Source organism: Dromiciops gliroides, chromosome 2 (assembly GCF_019393635.1).
Source record: "Dromiciops gliroides isolate mDroGli1 chromosome 2, mDroGli1.pri, whole genome shotgun sequence".
NCBI lineage: Eukaryota > Metazoa > Chordata > Mammalia > Microbiotheria > Microbiotheriidae > Dromiciops > Dromiciops gliroides.
The window spans coordinates 701,096,882-701,120,087 of NC_057862.1; the positions used below are offsets into that span (position 1 = coordinate 701,096,882).

The 23,206-nt window shown below is 53.8% G+C and overlaps 1 protein-coding gene across 6 annotated transcripts in view; it reads right to left on the reverse strand.

Annotated features, from left to right (window-relative positions):
* ITSN2 (intersectin 2) overlaps positions 1–23,206 on the reverse strand; it is a 109,905-nt gene that overhangs the window by 43,148 nt on the left and 43,551 nt on the right. For 5 of the 6 annotated variants that reach the window (XM_043985645.1, XM_043985647.1, XM_043985649.1 and 2 more), the window contains 9 exons: positions 22,959–23,022; positions 22,067–22,204; positions 18,803–18,888; positions 18,127–18,377; positions 14,409–14,558; positions 11,792–11,932; positions 11,460–11,547; positions 9,110–9,249; positions 8,451–8,531 (listed from right to left, as the gene is read on the reverse strand). In XM_043985645.1, the coding sequence (XP_043841580.1) occupies positions 8,451–8,531; positions 9,110–9,249; positions 11,460–11,547; positions 11,792–11,932; positions 14,409–14,558; positions 18,127–18,377; positions 18,803–18,888; positions 22,067–22,204; positions 22,959–23,022 (1,139 nt within the window). The remainder of the gene's footprint in view (positions 1–8,450; positions 8,532–9,109; positions 9,250–11,459; positions 11,548–11,791; positions 11,933–14,408; positions 14,559–18,126; positions 18,378–18,802; positions 18,889–22,066; positions 22,205–22,958; positions 23,023–23,206) is intronic. The other variant, XM_043985646.1, reaches the window with a different exon arrangement.

Genomic DNA, 23,206 nt, shown 5'->3' on the forward strand with positions numbered 1-23,206 from the left:
TAAAGCACTCACTGGTCCACGGTCCCTCACCACTTGCCCACACCATGGATAATGCTTTCTCCAGGCCTGTTACTGACCTGGGCCTTTTCTCAGTCCTGCTCTAACGATGCAGCTGAACTCACTCACCCCGCCCCGCCGCCCCGCCGCCCCCCCCTCCCCAATCTGCTCCCAGGAAGCCTTCTCATCTAACCAGCTCCTGACACGAATCATCTCCACAAGAGATGTACCCGCCAACCAATCTTTGCCTGAGAGCCTCAGGATGGGGGAGCCCCCTACACACTAAAGACTCTAAAGAGGAATCTACCTCTAATACGGCAGCTAGGTGGCACCAGAGTTCAGAGTGAAGGCCCTAGAGTCAAACTCCTCTTCCCGAGTTCAAATCTGGCCTCAGACACTCACTAGCTGTGTGGCCTTGGGCAAGTCACTTCACCCTATTTGCCTCCATTTCCTCATCTGTCAAATGAGCTGGAGAAGGAAATGGTAAACCACTCTGTTATCTCTGCTAAGCAAAATGGGGCCACTAAGAGTCAGACACCTCTAGTTCAATTGTGAGCCCTACCCTCAGAGGACACACTCAGCTTGCCTAACCCGCTCCTCATGGGAGTCCTTCAGACACGTGAGCATAACTCTCACGATCGAGTCGCTGCCCTCCTTCTCCCCGCCAGCCAACCGAGCACGAGTATCCCGAGGGCCTGTCTCGCTACTCTCCCAGGATGAGCTCACTCGTTTCCCCGGGTTTCAGGCACACAACGCCCAGGCCTGACACTCTTCTCTTGATGACCTTCCCCTGGACTGCTGCTGTCCCTCACATCCTCAGCTCCTCCCCAGCCATCAATAAACCCTCCCCTCTTCTCTTTCCTCTTCAATGGGCTGCTTCCCTTCAGCCTCCCCTGGGGCTTGGGCCACAAGAGCCAGCGTCCCCTTTAGCCATCAGCCCATCACTTCTTTCCTTCCCTTCTCAGTCAAACTCCTGGGAAGAGCTGCCTATGCTCGCAGCTGGCGTTTCCTTTCCTCTCACTCTCTTCTCCACAGCCTGCACTTTCGCTGTAATCCTCTGGGCTGGTCTCACCCCACATCTCCAGGCCACTCCTCCAGCTCCTCAGATCTGCCTCATGAAGACAGGGGCACGAGGTCGTGCCCAGTGCTGGTGCCGTCCTCTGGACGTGAGGTGTGAGCAGGGCTGAGGACAGACCGAGGTGCCCTCTGCGGCCTGCCCCCAGAGGCCGTGCCACTCTTGATGTGGCAGCTGAGGCTGTGGTCCGCTAAGCCCCCCAAGTCTTTTCTGCACAGACTGTCTATAAAACTATGCTTCTCACTCTGTGTCATCCTCCTGGCTGTAGCCTGACGCACTGGCCTGCCAACAGCTTTCTGGGCCTAACTGCGGCCTCTCTACTTCTACTTTTAAGTGATTGTGGGCGGCTCCTGTCATTTTTAAGAGAACACAGTCAACATAGACAGCAGCTGGGAGACAACCAAGGACAAGCTTGGTCTGAAAGAAGAACATGACAAGACACCTGCCCATGCTGAGAGGGGGCCACGGCTGTGGGCACCATAGGCGGTAGCATCAGTCTGAGGGTGGGTGGTTTTGGGCGTGGGGGTTGTTTTTGCTGGCTTTTTCCCTGGGCTATTCTCCCCATTTCCCTCTCCCTCTCCTTTTCCTCCCTTCCTTTCTTCCCCCCCTCCCCATCTGTGGCTGTCTGTCTCTAAGAATTCTTTGTTATAAAGAGTGGCTCTCTGAGAGGAGAAATGGAGAGGGTGGCTGGGGAAATCTACATAATGTAAAGACCAACAATATCAATAAAAAACCTGCCCAAAAGAATATATTCGATATAAAATTTTGGTTTTAGAACATCTTAACCAAAAGAAAAACATAGAACATCTTTTCTAAAGGCAACATGCTTAAAAGGGATTTAACTGGTCCAATATAATGTGACAATTAAGCAGGACCAAAAAGAATAATCCCAGGGAATGAAAGAAAAATGTAACCTGCCCCCCCTCTCAGATCCAATGACTTCCATGCAGCACCAAACCTCCAACATCCACCTAAGTGAGCCAACCCTAAAAGGGGGCATCACCTGCCCTTAACAACTGGGAGGACAGATGGGTACAGAAGGCAAATGAAAATGGGAAAGGCCACGCTGAGGGCGGCTGTGTGTCCAAGCCCATGGCTATCCATGGCCCGGGGCCCAGGTGCCCCCTTCACTCTGCTCTTACCTCTTAAGAGCTTGGAAAAATGGATTTTTCTGACCACTCTCTCTTTATGTCCTGGGGCACTGAATTCCCACTATGTCCCAAAGAGACAGGGATTCTCTGCCCCCCTAAGTTCCCCACCTGGTCCATATCTCTGCTTATGACCTCAGAAAAGGGAAAACAGAGAGAGTCACTTGAGAAGGTGCCCATGCCTTTCTATAAAACAAGTGTCCAGTCATCTTGGCCCACAAGAGCTCAGTATGAGCAAGTTCCCATTCCTGGGCTAAGCTTTGGAGGCCTCCCCCCCAGCCTGATGCACCGCCTAGCTTTCCTCCCTTCCTTTCTCCCCTCAGGGTCAACAGGCCACCCCACTAAGAGCCACACCCTGCTATCCCCAACTTCTTGGGCTCATCCAGCAGGCCAGGCTGCAGGTAGAGATTGGCCGACTGAAAGGAAGCAGGGGACCATGAAGGACCACAGAACATATGCGAGAGCTGGAAACTTCCAAGCATTTTCCAGGGTGTTCTTAGAGCCCTCCCAATGGGCTGTCTACTCTCCTCACTGGCCTTGGCAGTCGGGGTTAGCAGGATCCAGTGCTCCTGGCCAGAGCACATTGGCCTAGGGACTGGCCCGTGTGAGCAGAGATGCCCCACTCCTAGAAGAAGGCATTTTCCATGATTTGGCTCAATGCCAGACAAGTGGCTCAATTGTTCACAGCATGGGACTCTGAAACCTTGTTACAGGGCACGGATCCCAAGGGCTCAAAAACAGAGGCACAAGTCTCATACGTGGATCTCTCTCTCTCTCACACACACACACACACACACACACACACACACACACACACACACACACACAGCAACAGCAGCAGCAGCAGCAGCAGCATGGTGGAGACACAGTGGGCACCCACTGATCAGGAAATGATAACAGATTATTACTGAGTCAAAAGAATCAAGGAAATAAAAAATTCAGAGAAGCCTGAGAAGCCTCCGATGAGCCACCACTGGAGAAATAAGCAGAAACAGAACATGAGATCCACGGGAACTCCTATAAGCTCCCTTGAAGAAGACCTAATCTTCATATTGGCAGAGGGTGGGGGAATCACTTGTTTTTGCTCCACGGATTTTCTCTGGGATGAAGAAGGGGTCAGTTCCTGGGGCCAGCTACTCAGAAATAACCACACTGGAGAGACTTTAAAAAAGCAAGCTGGCGGGGTAGCTAGGTGGTGCAGTGGATAGAGCACCGGCCCTATAGTCAGGAGGACCTGAGTTCAAATCCAGCAGCCTCAGACACTTAACACTTACTGACTGTGTGACCCATGGCAAGTCACTTAACCCCAACTGCCTCACCAAAACAAAACAAAACAAACAAAAAAGCAAGTTGGCGTCAGATGGGTCAAAGCTCCGCCTGTATAGCATCTGTCCTGTGGGTCCCCTCCTGCCCACACCTGGACCGCTCAGGGGAGTCTCACAGATGGTGGCCCCCCCTACCTGCCATCTGCACAACTGCAACCCTTTCCTCCCTAAGGCACGGGTCCAAGCCTGCCACGCCACAGCCCAACAAGTGTGAAGACTCCTTCCTTCCAAGCTGGCTCCCACCAACCAGTGCCCTTCTTGGCCGCTCTTCCCACATCGGTCCGGAGCTTCTGCCTCCATGCCTCCATGTAAGCTGGACGATACCCTTTCTCATCTCCCCGTGCGCTCCCTCACGATGTAGCTCGGGGTGCCTCCTGCAGGCCTCCAAAGGGACCGCGCCCCCGCCCCCCCACTTCCCCCCCATGGTAACTCCCTCTCTCGGCACTGATTTTAGGCAGACACGTTGCTTCCCTGGGGATAATTCCATTTTCAGCATATCCCCAGAAACATGTGCCAGGCATGAAACTGGTGACCGAGCCAAATGGCACTGGCTAAGCCCAGGCTGCAAATGGGACCTGCTTTACACATCAGCCCAGGAACGTGGGCAGAGCAGTGAAGGAAGGAGTGGAGCTAAGAGACAGATCAGGAGGCCACAGGATTGGGGGGTTGGGGGGGGGCAGAATGGCAGAGTCCCAAGGCTGATCCCACAGATGAAGGAGGAGCAGGAGTGTGGCAGATGGCCAAGACAGGGGGACCACCAGGGGCAGGAGCTGGGACAAAGAGAAGCAGGTTTCAGGCCTAAGGGACCAACATTTTCAACAGGAGCCAGGCTCAGTGGCCTCAGAGGTCCCTTTCCTAAGGAGGAGAGGGGAACAGGCACTCAGAAACTTCTCCAGGTCTCTGGCTGTGGGGACAGCAAGGGGAGAGGGGGACCTCTATCCCCACCCCAAGCAGGATGCAGGGCAATGCCAAGGCCAGGAGACAGGGCCGGGCTCTGTCTTTGGCTGACCCCTTCTGGGAGCAGTCCCCCAGGGTGCATCAATTCTCCCCCAGCAAGTCCCAAGCAAGTCCTTGTTAGAGTGGTGCTCATGTGCCTTGACTTGCTTTGCTGCTCATTTCATCTTTCTTTTTTTTTTTGGTGAGGCAATTGGGGTTAAGTGACTTGCCCAGGGTCACATAGCCAGTAAGTGTCAAGTGTCTAAGGCCAGATTTGAACTCAGGTCCTCCTGACTCCAGGGCCGATGCTCTATCCACTGTGCTACCTAGCTTCCCCCATTCCATCTTTCTAAGAGGAAGGACAGTCCCCTTTTGAACCTGATTCTGACCCACAAGGGGGAAGATGGGGGAAGTTGATGGCTGACAGAAGATAAGGCCTAGGGACAGCTTCTCTCTGGACAGGGGGGGTGGGGGAATCCCAGAGTATCTGAGTCCAAAGGGGAGGTTAGCTTGCAACAATAAGATTCTGGGGACCCAGGTAAATATGCTTCTGATGAGGAAGAAAAGCGGAAGAGGTGTCCAATGAGGCGAGTGTAGCTGTCACATGCAGACTAAGATGTAAGTGGGGAGAGGGAAGCAGCTGGAAACAAGTGAAGAAGCTACCAAACCCTTCAAGAAAATGATACAGAACCTACAAGGCCAATACAAACGGAGGCCATTGATCGTGACAAAGCTTTTGTTTAAAGCTGTATTGGTGATCAAAGAAGGGTGAGGAGCCCACTCAGGGGAAGGAGGAAGAAGGCAAGAGACTGGTCAGGAAGGCTGCCAACATTTGTTAAGCACCTACCATGGGCCAGGGACTGTGCTCCATACTGCTTCTGAGGAGGTTCTTATCTACAGACGAGCTGGAGACAGGGTAAAAGATCGATAGAAAGAAGGCTTCGTGACAGAAAGCCAGGGAGGACAGTAGCAGAGCAGAGGAGGGAGAGTGATCCAGGCCTGGGGCATGGCCAGGACATGGAGGGTCCCATTTGTCGGGCAGCCACAGAACAAAGAGGCTGTAGCAGGGAAGGTGTAAGGAGACTGGAAAGGTGGCAGGCGCTACATTATGAAGCACTCTGAAGTCGGTGCAAATCATTTTGCATTTAATCCTGGAGGCCACAGGGAGCCACTGGAGTTTATTGAGTAGAAGTGACATGATCAGACCTGTGCTTTAGGAAAATCTGGAGGATGGATTGGAGTGAGGAGAGACTGGAGGCAGGAAGTTCCCCCACCCTTCAGCACCTATTGCCATAGTCCAGTTGTAAGCACATGAGGGACTGAACCAGGGTGCATCAGAGGTGAGAAGGGGGCATGTCTGAGAGATGCTGCAGAGGTGAAACTGACCAGAGATGCTGCAGAGGTGAAACTGACCAGAGATGCTGCAGAGGTGAAATCCACAGGGTTTAGGGGAAAGAAAATGTTCTATTTTGGACATATCGAATGTAAGATGCCTATTGGACATCCAGTTCAAGATGTCTGGAAGGCAGTTGCAAATGAGAGATCAGAGGTCAGCAGAGATATCAGAACATAAAACTGAGAATCATCAGCACAGAGATGGTCATTGAATTCATGGGAACTGATGAGGTTACCAAGTGATTCAATCCAGAAGGAGAAGAGCACTGAGGGGTTAGAGGGCGGGGTCTGGAGGAGGAACCAGCCAAGAAGACAGAGGAGGAGCAGTCAGAGGGGGAGGGGGAGAAGCAGCAGAGAAGGAATCCCAGTAACCCAGAGAGAAGAGGGTATCAAGGAGGAAAGAGTGACCCAGAGTGCCCAAGGCATAGAGAGGTGAATGAGGATGAAGACTGAGGAAGGTTAAGGGCACTAGCCATAGAATGGGGTACAGCTAACCCTCTAACATTAAGAGTAGCTCTATGGGGGTGGCTAGATGGTGCAGTGGATAAAGCACCAGCCCTGGAGTCAGGAGTACCTGAGTTCAAATCCGGCCTCAGACACTTAACACTTACTAGCTGTGTGACCCTGGGCAAGTCACTTAACCCCCACTGCCCCGCAAAAAAAAAAGAAAGAAAGAAAGAAAGAAAGAAAGAAAGAAAGAAAGAAAGAAAGAAAGAAAGAAAGAAAGAAAGAAAGAAAGAAAAGTTGCTCTAGGAGGACTGGTTTGGTCCTGTCTGGGTCTTGCCTAGCATCCAATTTCAAAACTCCCTTGTGTCCTAGGAAAATGTTTCATCTTCCCATCATTCCCTTCACATTCCTGCTGATGAAAGTATTAACAAATAAAGGTAGCCAGGTAGCAAAGAGCTCAGCTGGGAGTGAGGAAGATCCAAGTTCAAATCCAGCCCAGTCATTTACTAGCTGTGTGTGACTCTGGGTAACTCACTGAACCACTGCATGCCTCAGTTTCCTTATCTGCAAAATGGTACCAAAGCACCTGCCTCCCAGGGTGACTGACTATGGGGATCCAATGGAAGAACACAGGCCTGGCTCATTGGAGGTGCTTCCTCCATACTCATTCCCTCCCCCTCCCCCAGCCCCACCCCCATCCCCAAAAGGCAGCCGACATTGGAAAAGAACTACAAGGCTCCTGCCACGGCCAGAGGGCAGGCCTGGGTAGCCCAAGGTGGGCCACGCAACTGTGTCACTGACTTTCAGAGTTAGAAAGGGCTTGAGAAATGCTGCCCTCTGCCTTTCCTTTGACCAGTGGGCAAACAGAGCACAAAGGTGCATGAGCTGCCAGTGTATACAAGACTGGCGAGGACAGAGGGCGTGCTCTCTCTCGCCCTTCTTCCTGTATGCTGCACCCTCCAAACCAGAATGCCCGCTATGAGGCCTCCCAGGAGCCAAGCACGCTTCTACACCCTGGCTACCATCTGCCTTGGCCCCTGTTGCAGGCACAGCTGTAGTATCCCAAGGAAGTGATGCTTCAATCAGCTGCCAGAATTCCTGGGCCACCTCACTCCAAATGCCCTTCTTGAGCTGTGTGGCCTCACCTCGCTTGAAGAGAAGCCCTTTGAAGGCAGGGCCTGCCTCACACTTCATCGTGTGTCCCCTCAGCCCACAAGATGCCTGAGGCGAAACAGGCACATTCACTGAAAGCCAGGGTTTAAGGAAAGGCTGCCTAGAGCAGGCCTTCTTCAAACTTTTCTCACTTGCAACCCCTTTCACCCAAGAAACTTTCATGCGACCCTGGGTATACAGGTCTATAAAACAGGTCTACAAATCAAACATTTACTGCCCCATTGTCCGAATCCCCCTCAGTTACGCGACCCCATGTGGGGTCACAAGCCACAATTTAAGAAGCTTTGGCCTAGAGGAAGGGGCCTGGAACTAAGACTGGAGGGAAGTCCAGGTTCTAAAGAGGTGGAAGGGAGGAGGAGTTTTCATGGCTGGCAGGCAGTAGGGGCAAAAGGGCAGAGGCAGGATAGAAGCTGCCCAGTGAGGACAATAGCAAGGAGGCTGCCGGTGCAGTTGGCATGGTAGGGTGTGAAATGAGCATGGGAAGCCTCCTTTGAAGAAAGGGCAAGGAGGGTGGTGCTCCCTTGTGCCATCGGGCAGCCAGAGGCGGGGTGGGGTGGGGTGGGGGGAGCCCGGGGCTGGGGGGCAGCGGGCCCATGTTGGGGGAGGGCAGCCCAGAGCCCTTCCTTTTTGTCTTACCTGACAAACACAACATTCAATCAATCCCTGGAGGCCTGGTTCCCAGACCCCCCACTTAGGCCCCACTTTCTGCTCAAACACTGACTCACCCTCCCATCGACCAGCCCCCCCGAGAGGCGGGGGGCTGGGGCAGAGAAAGGGGAGCCAGAGGAGTGTGTCTGTGGCTTCCTGGCTCTGCATTCAAGCACAACCAGACAGAGAGCAGAAGGCTATGAAAGCGAGCAGAAAGAAAAAAGGTCCACATGGCTTGTGCGGCAGGGGAGGTGGAGAGAGCTGAGACGTCACTCCAAGAAAGCGAGCCCAAGGTGGGAAAGTAACCTTAAGTAAGAGGAAGAGGTGGTGGAGACAGCTGAGCAGGGACAAAAGGCACTGCAGCAGAGAGCCATCCACAGTGACACACTGAAAGATAAGGCAAACAGAAAGCCCGATTAACCCAACGAGGCCCGGCACAGCCCGCTGCCCCACTGGGGCCCTGACCGCTCTCCTCACTCATGCACGTCCTCCCACGGACCTCCTGCCGCTCCAGCGCCATGCCACGGAGCCAGGGCTAGGCCCTGCTTCAGGGAGCACACAGCCAAGCACGAGCAGAGCACCGGCCTCTGCCTAGACGGCCCCGTGCTCCGGGCCTCACTCATGCAGGGAAGCCAGGGGCTGCCGGACATCGCCGCACGCTCACACAGCGCCTCACACAGCGCCTCACACCGCAGGCCATGATCACTGAAAGCCACCCTGGCCCAAAGGCCACACTAGCATCCCCTGCCCTGCCCTTCACTCTGGCCAGCCTCAGCTGAGCCGGGGGCCAGTGGTCCTCCAAGGGAGTCGCTCCAAAAACCTCCACAAACCAAACCTGAGACTGTGACACAAAAGGGGCGAAGATGGTGAACCCGACCTGAGCATGCAGAGCCAGCCCTGAGGGCCTTCTCTTGGAGCAGGGCCTCGGGCAGAAAGCGCCCACGCACACCTCCGTGAGGGCCTACCTTCAGCTCACTGTTAAACTCGTCCATCGCCAAGAGCTTGGCTGCAGTCTCTCTCTCCACGGAGTCCAGCTGCTCCTTCAGTCTTTGGCAGAGACCCTCCTTCTCCAGAGACTTCTTGTGCACAGCACTGATCCCCAAATCTGAAACACATACACACACTCTTTCTCGGTATCTTGGCATCAGCCAGCCCCTCTGGGCAGAGGCAGGTGCTGCCAGGGTCATCACCATTAGATCCTACACTTCGACTGAGCCCGGGGTGCAACAGAGAGGGGGCAGGGCCACTTCCTAGCAGAGTAACCCTGGGTAAGTCACCTAACCTCTACCTGCCTCAGCTTCCTTCTATGTACCTCACAGGGCTGTGGCAATGACAGAATCAGAGCCTATCTATAAGGAGCCAGGACAGTGTTGGGAACAAAGAGGGCACTTTACAAACGTGCCTGGGAGGCAGGAGCTGGGTCTAGTGTCATTAACAGCAAAACCCACCTTTAAAGAAGGCATGTGCTACGCAGGAAGGAAGAGCAGGCAGGGCCCAGGAGGCACCTTCATTGGACCCATCACTCAGTCAAAAGCATTGTTGGAGCAGTGGGGAGAACACTGACCCTGGAGTCAGCAGAACCTGAGCTCAAATCCGTGTGACCCTGAGCTAGTCACTTAACCCTGACTGCCTCCCCCCAACCCCAAACATTTATTAAGCAACTACTATGTGCCACACACTGTGCAAAGTGCTGGGGATCCCAACAGGTCAAAGACTATGCACAAAACAGGACAAGCCCTGGGCCAGACTCTGCCGTGGGTGCACAGGGCCAATCCTGGGGTCCTGAGCAACCTGCATATAGTGCTGTGCAAACCAATAATATCAGCTGGAAATCCTAGAGGACTGTAAGGTTACACCATCTCCTCCGTCCCCATGATAATCCCATGAGACAGGTGCTAGGATCGCCCCATTTGACAGGGGAGGAAACTGAAGCCCAGAGAAGTTTATTGATTCATCCTGGGCCATGAAGGGAGTAAGCCTCTAAGGTGGGGCTGGAACTTGGGCCTGCTTTCCTTGAGAGCGCCACAGAAAGGAGCCAGGGCTTGGAAGAAGAGTGGCGGAGGGAGAGAGGGAGAAGGAAGAGGAGGGAGAGGAAGGGGAAGAAAGAGAACCAGAAGGGGGCCCTTCTCCAGAGGGATGATGCCAGACCCACTGAAGCCTAGGCAGAGGCCTCCAGGGGCCAGGTGCACAGCATCCAGGACACTCAGAGACCACGAGCCGCAGGCTGAGGCCTCCTGCCCCACGACCAAGATAAGTCCCTCATAGATGCCAGATGTGAAACAAACTGTGGGAGCCAAAGCCCAGGGGCCTTCTGAATCTAGGAGGAGGGTCAGAAAAGCAGCAGAGAAGATAAGAATGGACAGTGTTTATCCCATACAATTTAAACCAAAACCAAAGCAGCTCAAACCAGAAGGAAAACAGTTACCTGGGAAAAAATATGTCCTGAGTCTCTCTGACAATGGTCACAGATCCAAAACATATCATTTAATTATATTCAAATTTATAAGCCTGAAAGCCATTATCCGATTGACAAATGACCAAAGGATGTGAGCTGGCAGTTTTCAAAGAAAAAAACCCAGCCATCAGTAACGTAGAAAAAACTGGTTCTGATTCATTCACTAATAATGAGGGACATACAAATGAAAGTAATTTGGAGTCTTCGCTCACACCTGTCAGATTGGCAAAAAGGGCGGCACTCAATGCCCTGGGGATGGCACCAAGCCCCAGAGTGACTGAAGTGAGCCCACGCCCCAAAGGGAGCAAGCAAGAAAGCACCAGGATGTGCCTGCCAATCAGAGCTGACCAAATGCAGGTGTGGGGTTGTCATCTGCACTGAGGGACAGGTTCAGAGAAGCCTTTACTGGGGATGTAGAGGAAGCCGGGAGAACCAGGGAAAGGCTTCTATGAGGATGAGGACTTGCACAGACCCCCCCAGATAGGAGAAGTCCTCACCCACAGGGCCCTTTTGGGTGGTGGAGACCCGCGGTCATGGGCACAGTCCACAAGGGCCTCGTTACCCTGGATTGCCTGTATTTTACGAGGGTTTTGCTCTTTTAATTGGGGTGCAGGGAAGGGCTGGAGAGAAACATTGAGAGCAGGGAAGGAAGGAAGAGAAGAGGCCTGGGGCTGAGGGCTTGTGCAGAGCCTGGAAGAGCTGCCTCCAAGGGCAAGGCTAGAGAGACCAGCAGAGCCAAGGTGGCAAGGAGGCGAGGCCCTCCCAGCCCCACCCCCACTCCCTCTCTGCTGGGCACCAGCTGGGGGGGGGGGAAGGACTGCAGGGAGGGCGCCCAGCTAAGGGCCAGGCAGGGGACTCACGGGCTGAGCTGTCCGGCTGCAGGTGCTGAACCCTCTCCTGTAGCCGCTGCTTCTCCGGCACCAAATAGACAAGCTGATTCTGAGATTCCTTACAGAAAAAACAAACCACCCTTGGTTGGCGAGGCCTGGCATTTTCCAGTCCCTTTGGAATGAGCCCTTTATACCTCTACTGGAAACAAAGTGACACCAGACTCAACAAGCACCGGGTCCAAATCAGAGGCAGGGATGAAGCCTGGAGGACAGTGGCAGGCCAGGTGCTTGGGGTGAGGGGGCGCCTCAGTGGTTCGAGGCCAGAGCTCTTTGCAGCTGCCCAGCCCCGGAGGGGGAGTCACCTGGAGCTGCTGCTGAAGCTGGGTGATCTCCAGGACCCCCAGGTCACACTGCTTGTCGAGGATTTCCAACTCACTCCTCCGACTCTGCTTTCTCTGCCGCATGTCCTCGAGTCTCCCTGAGATCTGCTGATGTTTGCCATTCTGTCCAAAGGCCAAGAGAGCCAACAATTAGAGCAGCAAAAGAGTTCGAGGAGCCTTCTCCAGAAGGGAGTGTCTCGAAGCTAAACAGGAAAACGGAAGTTACAGGACAGGCAGACCTGACTGACGGCAGGCAGGCAGGCTGTAAGCATTGATTAAGCACCTACTGTATGCCAGGCATTGCGCTCAGCACTGGGGACATGAAGAAAGGTAAGAGAGTCCCTGCCCCGGAGGGGCTCTCCATCTAATGGGGGAGATGCTGTGCAAACAACACATGTGGTCTATGTTGGACAGAATCAAGGGCAGAGTCATCAGGAGGGATCTGGGCTGGGACCTGAAAGAAGTCATCAGACCTCTTCCTTCTCTCCCGTCACTCAGGAGCCTTCGGCCCCTCTCTCTTTGGTCATCTCTGTTTGCCAGGACGAGGGAGGCTCCCTCCTGCCCAAGAGATCCTCTGCTATCCTGACTCCTCCGGCGGGTCACCCCTCTGCCATCCCCCTCTTATCTTCCCTCTCTCCTCTCCTCCTGCCCACAGACACACCCAGGTGTCCTCCATCTGGAGATGATCCTCCTCTCCCATCCCCGCTATTTCCCTGTGCCTCCTCTGCCCTCCGTCCACACCAGCAATGTCTCCACAGTGACCACCTCCAGTGGCCTCCTCTGAATCCCCATGCTCCCTGACCTCTCTGCAGCCCCGGACATGGGGTGTGTGTGTGTGTGTGTGTGTGTGTGGGGTGTGCGCACTCTCGGGGGGCGGGCCTCTCTCCTCCGGCATCCTCTCTTCTCTCTGCAGGGCCCCCTCCTCCCTCCACAACCCTTCCTCCTCCTCCTCCGTCTCCTTGGGTGGTTCCTCCTCCAGACCATGCCTTCTCACCTCAGGTGTCCTTCAGCTTCTGGGACGGGTCCTGTCTTGTCCTGCCCACTCTTCTCCCCCCATCGCGCTTCCCTTGGTGATCCTACCAGCTCCCATGGACTCAAGGACCCTCTCTATGCTGATGAGTTGTTTCCTGGCCCAGTCTCTCCAGCTGCCTTTCAGGCATCTCAGGCCAGATGTGCAGTAGCCATCTAACACTTGACGTGTCCAAAACGGGGCTCAGGAGCCTTCCCCCTCACCCTTCCCTGTGACTGTGGTCCCCAAGGCTCCAAACCCAGAAGTCAGACAGGACTGCTCACGCTCTCTCATCTGTCATATCCAATATGGTGCCAAGGGCTACTGCTTTCACTGCGGCAGCAAATTTGCTCCCCTCTCCCCTCTGATGCTGCCAGCTCGGTCCACTCCCTTAAGGCTTCATGCCTGGAGTACTGCCACAGGCTGCCCCACTCCAGTCTCTCCCCAGCCAAACACGCCCCGCCCCAATCTGCTTAGCAAACTCCCAGGGCTCCCCATGGCCTCCAGACGCAGATACAAAATGCTCTCTTGTGCTTTCAAAGCCCTTCACAGCCGAGCCCCCAACGACCTTCCCAGTCTTCTTGGACCTCATTCCCCACTGTGCAAACTCCAGTGCCCTGGCCTCCCGGCTGCTCCTCAAACAAGACTCTCCATCCTTGCCCCACGCCTGGGACGCTCTCCCTCCCTCCTCCACTGACCACTGACCTCTCTGGCTTCCTTTAAATCTAAACTAAGTCCCCACTAAAATCCTACCTCCCACAGGAAGCCCTTCTCCAGTCCTCCTGATTCTAGTGCCTTCTCAATGGGAGTAAGGTCCAATTTGTCCTGTATAGAGTGAGCTCGCTCTCTCTCTCCATCTCTCCCCCGCTTCTCTCTCTCTCTCTCTCACACTGTCTCTCTCTCCCTCCCCTTCTCCTTTCTCCCCCCCCGCCCCTCTCTCCCTCTCTATCTGTGTTTGCATGCTGTCTTCCCCTGTGAGCTCCTTGAAGCAAGGGAGTGTCTTTAGCTTTTGCCCCCCACCCCCCACCCCCCACCCCGTGCCTAGCACACAACAGATGCTTAATGACTGTTTTCTGAGTGATTGCTGATGAGAAAGGGGAACATTCCAGGCTTTGAGAGTCAGTCCATGAAAATGCCTGGAGCTGGGCAGGCTAGAAGGGGCTTGCTCTGGAGCCCCTGGACTTTACCCCAAACACGGCTTAACCCTTTGCCACTTTCCCTCGCTGCTCCCGAGTCTGCCTGAACAGAGCCAGCCCTTCCCCCAACAGGGGAAGCCAGCTCTCTTGCCAGGCTAAGTGTCTCCTCTTGGCTGGTCCCTTCACACTATCCTGGTGTGTAACCAGTAAAGGCATCAAAGCAGAGGAGAGGCAAGGCCGTGGATGCCACAGAATTCCTGACCCTGAATCTCCATCAGTCTGCCCTTGGGCACCTCCCACCAAGGAGCCTGCCCAGCCTCCCTCAGGTGCCAGGAGATCTGGTCGCCTGAGCTGCTTAGGCCGGGCCTTGGAGGGCAAGGCTGAATCTTGTTGGGGGTCTCTATCCTGGTATTTGTGGGGAAAGGCCCAAGTCACCCTAATGCTAAGCCCTCACCAGTGCTTCCAGTTCGAGGTGCAAACTCTTCTTCCTCGCTTGCAGCCGGACAATTTCTTCCTGTTCCCTATTCCGCTGGCTAAGCAGCTCCTGTCGGCGAATTCTCTCCCATTCCAATCGGCGCTGACGTTCTAGTTCTTGTTTCGCAGCCTGCAAGAAAGGAGCAAAATGGCGGAGATGACAAAAGTGACCATCAGATGAGATGGTGCAGAGCCCCTCACACCGCAGACCCTGGTAAGCAACCTACGGTCCCACCACAAGCAATCTGTAGCAACAGGCAGAGTTCTTAAACACAGGAAGCAAGAACCTGCTGTAATGACCTGAAATGGAATGAAACCAATGTAGACAGGACAAAAAAGAGAAAATGTGGGATTGGGGATTTGTATCCAAGGTCAAATGAGGGTCTGCTACCTGTGATCTATAGGGAAACAGGACGAGTATCAAGCCTGAGATCCATTCCCCCATGGCCAAGTTGTTGAAAAGAGGTGAATAAAAAAAAAAAAGAGGTGAATAAACAATTTTCAAAAGAATAACTACAAGTTTATGCCCCACGAAAGACTGCTCCAAATAGCTAATCAAAGAGTGCAGATCATAGTAACTCTGAGGTATTGCTTCACACCCAGAAATTCAGCCAAGACGACACAAACAGACAGAGCCAATGCTAGAGGGGCAATTGGCACACTGTGTGTGCAGAGCTAAGCACATGGCCAACCGCTCTGGACACCAACTTGGAATAAGAAGGGGACAGGGCTGGCCACAGCACCAAGAAAAGGAGAGAGGAAGAAGGGCCCACAGACCCCAAAGCAGCCCTGGCATGTCATGGGGAGGCCTGGCTCAGACCTCTCCAGCTTCCCTAGCTATAAAAATGCACATTATGAGCACGTGGGACCTAGAGCCAGAACGGACCTCAAAGGTCTGATCAACCTGAGACGGGCAGCCTGACACATCCAAGGTCACAAGGGAGGCGTGAAACAGATGACGGAAAGTAAGGTATCCAGAAGTAAGGAAACAAGCATTGATTAAGCACCTACTGTGTGCTAGGCCTTGAGAACTTTATCAATTTGATCTCACTGGATCCTCACAACAATGCTGTGAGGCAGGGGCCAAGATTATTACTGCACCTATCAAGAACTGGATTCAAATTCCAAGCCTGCCATCCACTGCCTATGTGATTTCAGGTAAGTCTTCCCCTCCCTGGGCCCCATACCCTCAGAAGGCCACAGTCCATGAGAAGAGGCTTCCTCAGGCTTCTCAAGCAAGAGGCACTGGGCTTGCTGAGATCCCTTCGAATGCTTTGGCTCCCTGGCCAGAGAAATGCTGCTTCAGAAGGGAAGTCTCCTTGCATTTATGCCAGTGCGTGCTGGGGACTGAAAGTGAGGAGGGAGCAGGGCATGAGAGGGCTTCCTATTGCTCCTGACGGTGCCAGGGAGCCCTTGGAGGTTTCTGAGGAGGGGTAACCTGGCTGGGCTGGACCATGGACTGGAGGGGAGAGGAAAACAAGGCAGACAGACACCTGCCCCGCTGCTCAGCAGCTACTGCCGCAGTCCAGGCTGGTACACAGTAGGCACTCAATCCATGCTTGGTGACTTGCCTTGAGGCTGAGATTTCAAGCCTTGGTTAGGAGGTGGCTTAGTATCTTCTTCTAGAGATGGCGGCCTGGCCCTGACCCTCCCCCATGGGCACTGTGCTTCTATCTCACGCACACGTCACCCTCACCAAGGGCTCCTTCTCAGCCCACACTTGACAACCCATAGTCCTCGTGCACACAGGACTCCAAGTGCTCAAGAGCGGCTGCAGCTCATTCCCAACGGGTCCGACCTCCAAAAGGAAGGAGATCGGGGCCTCCCCGAATGCCCAACGACTCTTTTCCCGATGTTATCTCTTGGTCCTTGAAGACCATAGGCTCGGCCGCTGGCCCCCATGCCACCAGACGAGGGGGTTCAGGTTCTCCCTCCCTCACATCTGGCTGAAGGAGCCAGGTGAAGTGCCTTGACCTCTAGGATTCCCAGGCAGACAGTCCTCTGCACCAAGGGGACCCCTATCAGCGACTCCTCCTGACCACAGGAGAGGGCGGCACATACAATTTCCTGTAAAGCAGAACTGAATTTTCATCTGCAGAAGGAAGACCTGGAGACTCCGGCGGGCCCCCCCACACCTCTGCTGACTGAGCAGGGCCTTGCAAACAAGTAGCAGGCAGAGAAGCCTGTGGCCTCTCTCCCTGGGCATGTGTCCAGGGTGTGACTGAGAGTTGCTCTGGGCCCCGGCTCCACGGACTGCACTTGGTCTTGCTAGGTGCCAGCAGCCAGACGTCGATCCTGAGGAACCAGTGGGACTTCATCGACAAGTCAGGCCAGACTGACCTCATCCTCCTCTGGTTATGGCTAGACAACACCATAGGTGTAGTTTACCTAGATGCCGGCCAAGAGTATGACAAAGCTTCTCATGCCATTTTGTGGGAACATGGTGAGAGAGCCCACAGGCTTTTCAGGGCTCATAGAATGGTGCTCATTAAGGCAAAGGTATCCACAAGAGGGCCAGAGAATCGTGCTTGGCGCTTGGCTCGGCACTCTTTTGATCAATGGTCTGGCTGGGCCACACAAGGGCCCCTCGTGAAGCTTACTCACTGCATGAAGCACGGAGGGAGGACCAATCCATCAGATGACTAAGTCTACACGGATGCCCACTTAGCTTTGGCTTATTCAAGGATTTCTCAAGTAAACAATGGAGGCAGAAATGGGATCCTGACGGATGGTAAACTCAAGAAAGCTGTCCCAGGAGCCCAACAAGCAGCAGTGGGGCACCCAGAACCGGACCATGCTGTCTTCAGATGTCAGCTCCGCGCCTCAGAGAAAGGGTCCCAGACGGTGGGGCTGAGGGGATGCCAGCTAAGGGTCAGCTTTGAGGAATGCAGCATCGGCCTTGTCAAAGAGAAGGCTTGCGGGGGGGGGGGGGGGCCTGGATGCAGCTTGGGCTAAAGACCAGGAGCGGGGGACGCAGGTCTAGGTGAGAGGCCCAGAAGAGCCTCCTGTCAATGAGCTGCCTCAAGTGGAGCTTGGGGTAGAGCTCAGACAGAGCCCGAGAAGGGGTGGCCTCCTGCCCTAGAACCTGCAGCCTTCGGCTGCTGACCTCAGAAGGAACCTTGACAGGACAAGTCTGGTAACTGTGACATGAGGTTACCCAGGTTAGCCTGTTCTAAGTCAGGGCTTTCCTCCCTAAGCCAACACACAAAAGGAGAAAAGAAATATCACAGCCACAGCCACAAGCCCCACCCACAGTGGCCTGGGCCCTGGATGCATCAGCCAGGGAAGGTAGCACTAAGGGCTCAGGGGAGCCACCAAGACCAAAAGAGAAGGCCCTGAGTGGGGAGGGCCCTGGAAGAGCTGAGGTTCGGGGGCTGAGCTCCTCCTAGGCCAAGCTCTGAGCTCATGCCACTGTACTGGCTGTCTCTCTCCAGGCCTGCTGACCCTGAGCGAGCTAAGCCCAGGCCAAACAAGAGCCCCTCCTGCACGGATGTGCTGGGACTTGGGGGGGACGCGCGAGCTCCTGCTCCAGTTTTATTGCCACTATCAGTCAGTTGATCCAAATGCATTAAGCACCTGTGTGCCAGGCACTGGGCATCCAGAACAAGGCAAAAGGCCTTGGGTCCCTGGGGAGTACCGAGCTCCCATCACAAAGGGAAGGCGCCAGACGCGTGCAGGAGGAAGCCCTGGCCCCTTACCTCCCGTCTCTCAGCGTCTCTCCTCCTCTCCTCCTCCCGCTGCCTCTCCAGCTCCCGCTGCTTCTCGAGCTCGAGCTGCCTCCGCCACTCATGCTCCTGGAGCAGCCTCTGCTTGCGCTCCAGCTCCTCCTTCTCCTTCTGCGCCTTCCGCTCGGCCTCGCGCTGTTGCTGCTCCAGCAGCACCTGCCGCCGCTTCTCCAGCTCCAGGTTTCCCCGCTCATAGTTGGCCTTTCGTTTGTCCTCAAAGGTCACTAAACAGGTGACACCGTGGTGAGTGCCCAGACACCCCCAGCTCCCGAGCCTCCTTCTCTCTCACTGCTCGGGGGCTGCTCTGCTCTCCTATGGGACAGGGGGCCGCCCCTTTACGAGAAGGGTGCGGGCAGGAGGGAAACAAAGGCCTCGGGTCAGGCCGCACACGGCTTTTGTCTGGATTTCTCTTCCGACACCTGGCTACCAGGGCTGGGAGGCCACTGGGGTGGACGTGGGCCCAGTCTGAAGGACCTCACCCACCAAGCTGGCTGCCTGTCCAAAGACACTCCCGAGGGGCTGATGGGCCTCGTCTCCCACCTACCCCTCTGGCCACGTCTCACTGGTGCCACTCTAGACCTCGTCCTGCATAGAACCCCCTAGCGTGGTTGTTTCAGCCCAAAACACGACTCAGACAAGTCCCTGGTACCTGGTAACTTTTTCTGAGGTGGCTCTTCTTGGGTTCTCTCGTAGCAAGGCTGAGTTCCATTAAGGGAATCAACAGGTTTTCCTCCTCTAGAAAAAATGAAAGGCAGTTGGGAGAAATCTCTGGAGTTGAATTTTACGGAAAGCAGCATGGGCTGGGCTTTTGGACCAGAAAGGAGGCACACTGGGCCCCTCTGGCACCTCACTGTTCAGAACCAGGGAGCAGTCTGGGGATCTCTGCTAGGCAGAGCGCACGGGTGCACCCAAGCATCCAGAGCGTTACCCTCTCCTCTCCCTGTCTGAGCAGGCCTCACGCTCCTTGGCTTGCTCCCACTCTTCCAACCTTCTCCTCTTCCTTTAGGGACCCAAGCGTCATCAGGATGCAGTCAGACAGTCCATCCAACTCCACCTGGAGCCCTCCTCTCTCCCAAACTTTCCCCTGACGTTCCCAAAGTTTCCTTTCAGCAGCTTTTGGTGAGAGGCAGACTCCCAACAGCCATCTCCCTGAGAGAAATGAAGCCATCACTAGGGCAAGGCAAGAAAGAACAGGCTGAGAGAGCCCAGATGGCAAAGTGGGACTCACGATCCTCTCTCGCTCCTTGAAGTCACCTCTCCTCAAACTTTGGTTCTCTCTCCCCATCAGCCCCCAAAGCCACTGAATTTCCAGTCTCAGCCTATGTGACCTCTACAATCTCTTTCACAATGATTCCATCCTCTAGGGAGTTCACTGAGTGCACTTGGAGTCAGGAAGTCCTGAGTTCTAATCCTGCCTCAGACACCTGCTAGCTGTGTGACCTTCATTTCACTTCTGCCTCAGTTTCCTCAACTGAAAATGGGATAATAATAACACTGTTCTCACAGGGTTGTCGTGAGGAATAAACGAGAGAATATTTGTCAAGTGCTTAGCCCAGTGTCTCACACACACTAGCGCTGTACAAAAACTTATTCTTCCCAATCCGCTCCAAAAGCAACCAGGCCTCCCTGAGCAGTTTAAATGGCTCTTGGTTGCCACCAGCAAGGCTTCCCCACCTTTTCCAACAAATTTTTATACAATTTCCCCCACCCAACAGGAACTGTATTACTAATATCCACTAACTGACAAACCACATTACACCAAATGAAAAGCATTTAGCACGAACAAAATCAATGCAGCACAAATGAAGAGAATGAAGTTAGCAGGTAAAAAACCATCTTCAGAGTAAACATCTCTGAGAAAGGTCAGATATCCAAGACATATAGAAAGCTGATAAAAATATGTAAGAATAAAAGCCACACTCTAAAAGCAAAGTGGTTAAAGGATACAATCAGGCAGTTTTCAAAAGAAAAAAATGCAAACTATTAACCACCAAATAAAAGAATACTCCAAATCATAAATCATAGCATATAAACTGATCTAAAGACAATTTTAAAGTTTCGAATACACCAGATTAGCAAAAATGACAAAAGATAAAAACAGAAAAACTAGGAAGATGGGAACCCTGATGCCCTGGGGGCACTCGGGGCAAACGTTCTGGGAAGCAAGTTAGAATCATACTCACAAAGTCACTCGGACAAGAACATCTCTGACTCAGCAGTGCCCCACCCGGGCAAGTGCCTCGCCAAAGGCAAGGCCCCCTGCTTACCAAGGCAGAGTCCACGCCAGGGGGCTGACTGTACCTACTTATCTCCTTGAAGGTCCCACTGAGAAGGGGCATAGATGTTAAACCCTGACTTTCAGAGAGCAAAGCTGCCACCAAGGCCATGAGGGCATTCCTTTGATCATGTGGCATCTACATGCACTTGAATAGGAGGATGTGAGAAATTCTGGTGACCCACCAGAGAGGCAGTCATTTGGCCAAGGAGCCAAGAAAACCCAGGTTCAAGTGCCACCCCTTGTACTCTGACTGTGGGACTGACTGGGTAAGTTATAGTCTCCCTCAACATCCCAAGCGTCCCTTTTAGTTGCAAAGAAGATGCCGATGTGCCCCATGTACCCCCAAATCCTAGCTCCAGCCCTTACCCCTATATGAAAGGGGAAGGCCTCTATAGGATACAATCCTCTGTGGCCTCCCAGGTGTCCACAGCTCATAGGGAAGGAGTCCTCACTGTCACCCACTTGCCATCCCAGTCTCCTGCCATCTGCTGCCTAGGCACACCTGAAATGCAGTGCCTGCCCTCAGCTCTACCCATGGAGATCTGGTCTCCCCCTGTTGGGCCTCGCCTTTCCCACATCATGGGTCCATATCTCTCATTTGCCCATATCATGTCACTCCTTGTATTATACTGCAGGCTCACCCAAGTCAGACACTTAGACGGCTCTTCTTGGTCGCCACTCTAATTCTTGGCATTTTGGCTGGCTGCCCTTACTACCTTTGCCACGCTGCCCTCTACAATTATGTCTCATAAGCCTAACACTGACCGAGTAGTCACAAAAACTGACTGAATTAACTTGTGAACTCCTGTGATGTGTGCCCGGCCAACTACTGGGACAAATGAATCCTGCGGTGGGTCTTTCACTCCCTGCCCCAGGCTGCCTTGTCTACGTCCCCTTCAAACCTCCACGAGGGTCCTCTAATGTGTTCAGGGCCCTAGGCTCAAGACCTCAAGCCTGGGGGCCACCACACATTTCTGAGATTTCCTAGGCTGCTTCTCATGCCCAATTCAGGATCAGAAATGGGCTGTCCCTAATCTGTACCCACCCATCATCCATCCATCCCTCTCTCTCTCCCTCCCTGTCTGTCTCCCCCCACCCCCCCTTCCATCTCTCATCTGTCTCTGTATGCCTGTCTCTCCCCATGGTGGTGCCCCATGGTTCTTAGTCGTGAAGTACTGCCAAAGAATTCAATTCAGTTGGCATTTGTAAAGGAGCAATCAGGGGCCAGGCTTTAGGATATATAGACAGAAATGAAATGGAAACTGCCTTCAAAGAGCTTATGTTCCACCAGAGGACACACATTAAGAGTAAGGAAGCAGGGAAGAATGCTGCAGGGCCTTGGATGCTCAGCCAAGGTCTAGTCAAACACTGGCCCCTGGGTGTGTCACAAAGCAGTATGGGGCTGCTCAAAGAGCTGATGAGTTTCCCAAGGGGACTGGGACTGCTCAGCTCCTCCCTGCCCACCTCTGGGCCCCGCTGAGTCTGAACACTGGCCTTTGGCACCCGGGGGCTCTTCCATGTAGACTGAGTAGGACAAATTCACTAGGAGGCCACATACCTCCCCTCCCTTCGACAGATGACACAACGCAATGTTCCCAAGCATCTGTAACAGGGAGGAACCCCTGGTCCGCTCACCTGAAAGGAGGCGGCACCAGCTCTGGGGGCAAGGTCAGAGGCAACGGCTGCCCGGCCCTGGCCATATCGGTCAGGTGCATGGCCAGAATAAACTCTTCTGCTTTGAGCTGACCATCTCCATCCACATCGGCCAGGTTCCTGAAGGAAATTCAGTATCAGAAAATCCCCGGCACAAAGTGTAAGACAGGAACCACCCTAATAAAGGTGACGACAACAACACAAAGACAACCATCCCTGCTCAGTGACATGGCCACCCCCTGGGAGGACCCTCTTGGTTATTTTACAGACGAAGATCATGAAGCCTGCACTGCGTGAGCAACAGGCATAATCATTTGGGCAGGAATAATGAAGGAAAACAGCTTTATCTGCTCTCCAGAAGCTAGAGACTTTCAAAGGGTCTGAAGCACACTGGGCTTTTGTCTCAGTAGCTCCTATGCCCAGGACAGCACTCTGCCCATGTCTGCCAAGCACTGGCCAAATTGCTTTTCAATCTCTTCTGAAAGGGTCAGTGAACGACACCATAATTAACCACCGAGCCTCCTTCCCTTGTTTTAGGGCTGCCCAGTTAGGCTTCCTTGTTCCCAAGAGGTCCTAGGGTCAGAGCCCAGGTGCGCCTGGTGATCTGCTCCCTGGACATGTGGAGAAAATGGAAGGCAGGGCATGGAGTCTGAGGCCATGGGTTCGAATCATCCCCCTAAGGCCTGGATGTGAGTAAGCAGCTGTCCCGCTGGGGGGAGTTTTCTAGGGGCTGTGATGTGAAATGAGAGGCTTGGCTTGAGGGTCTTCCTAAGATACTTTACAAAAACAAAATGCTACTAATACAAAGAAATCTCAAAGAATCCCAATTCTCTGTGATCTGTTACCTTTTAGACCATCCCCAGCAGAAACTTACCAAATAGTAGCCAGCTGGGTTTGAGAGAGGTTGGACTGGAGAAGGGCATTCCGCGCCTGGAGACCTGGCAGACAGAAAATCACATTAGGGTCTACAGAAACCTTCCCTGAGCTCGTGAAGCCAGTTACCTTGGGGTTCACCAGGATGCTCTTTCAGGTTAAAATGGCTCCTTTTCCAAGAACCTGCACCCAAGGGCCTAAGGTCTGGCTCCCAGAAATGAACTGGCTAGCCAGGGAGATAAAGGGCCA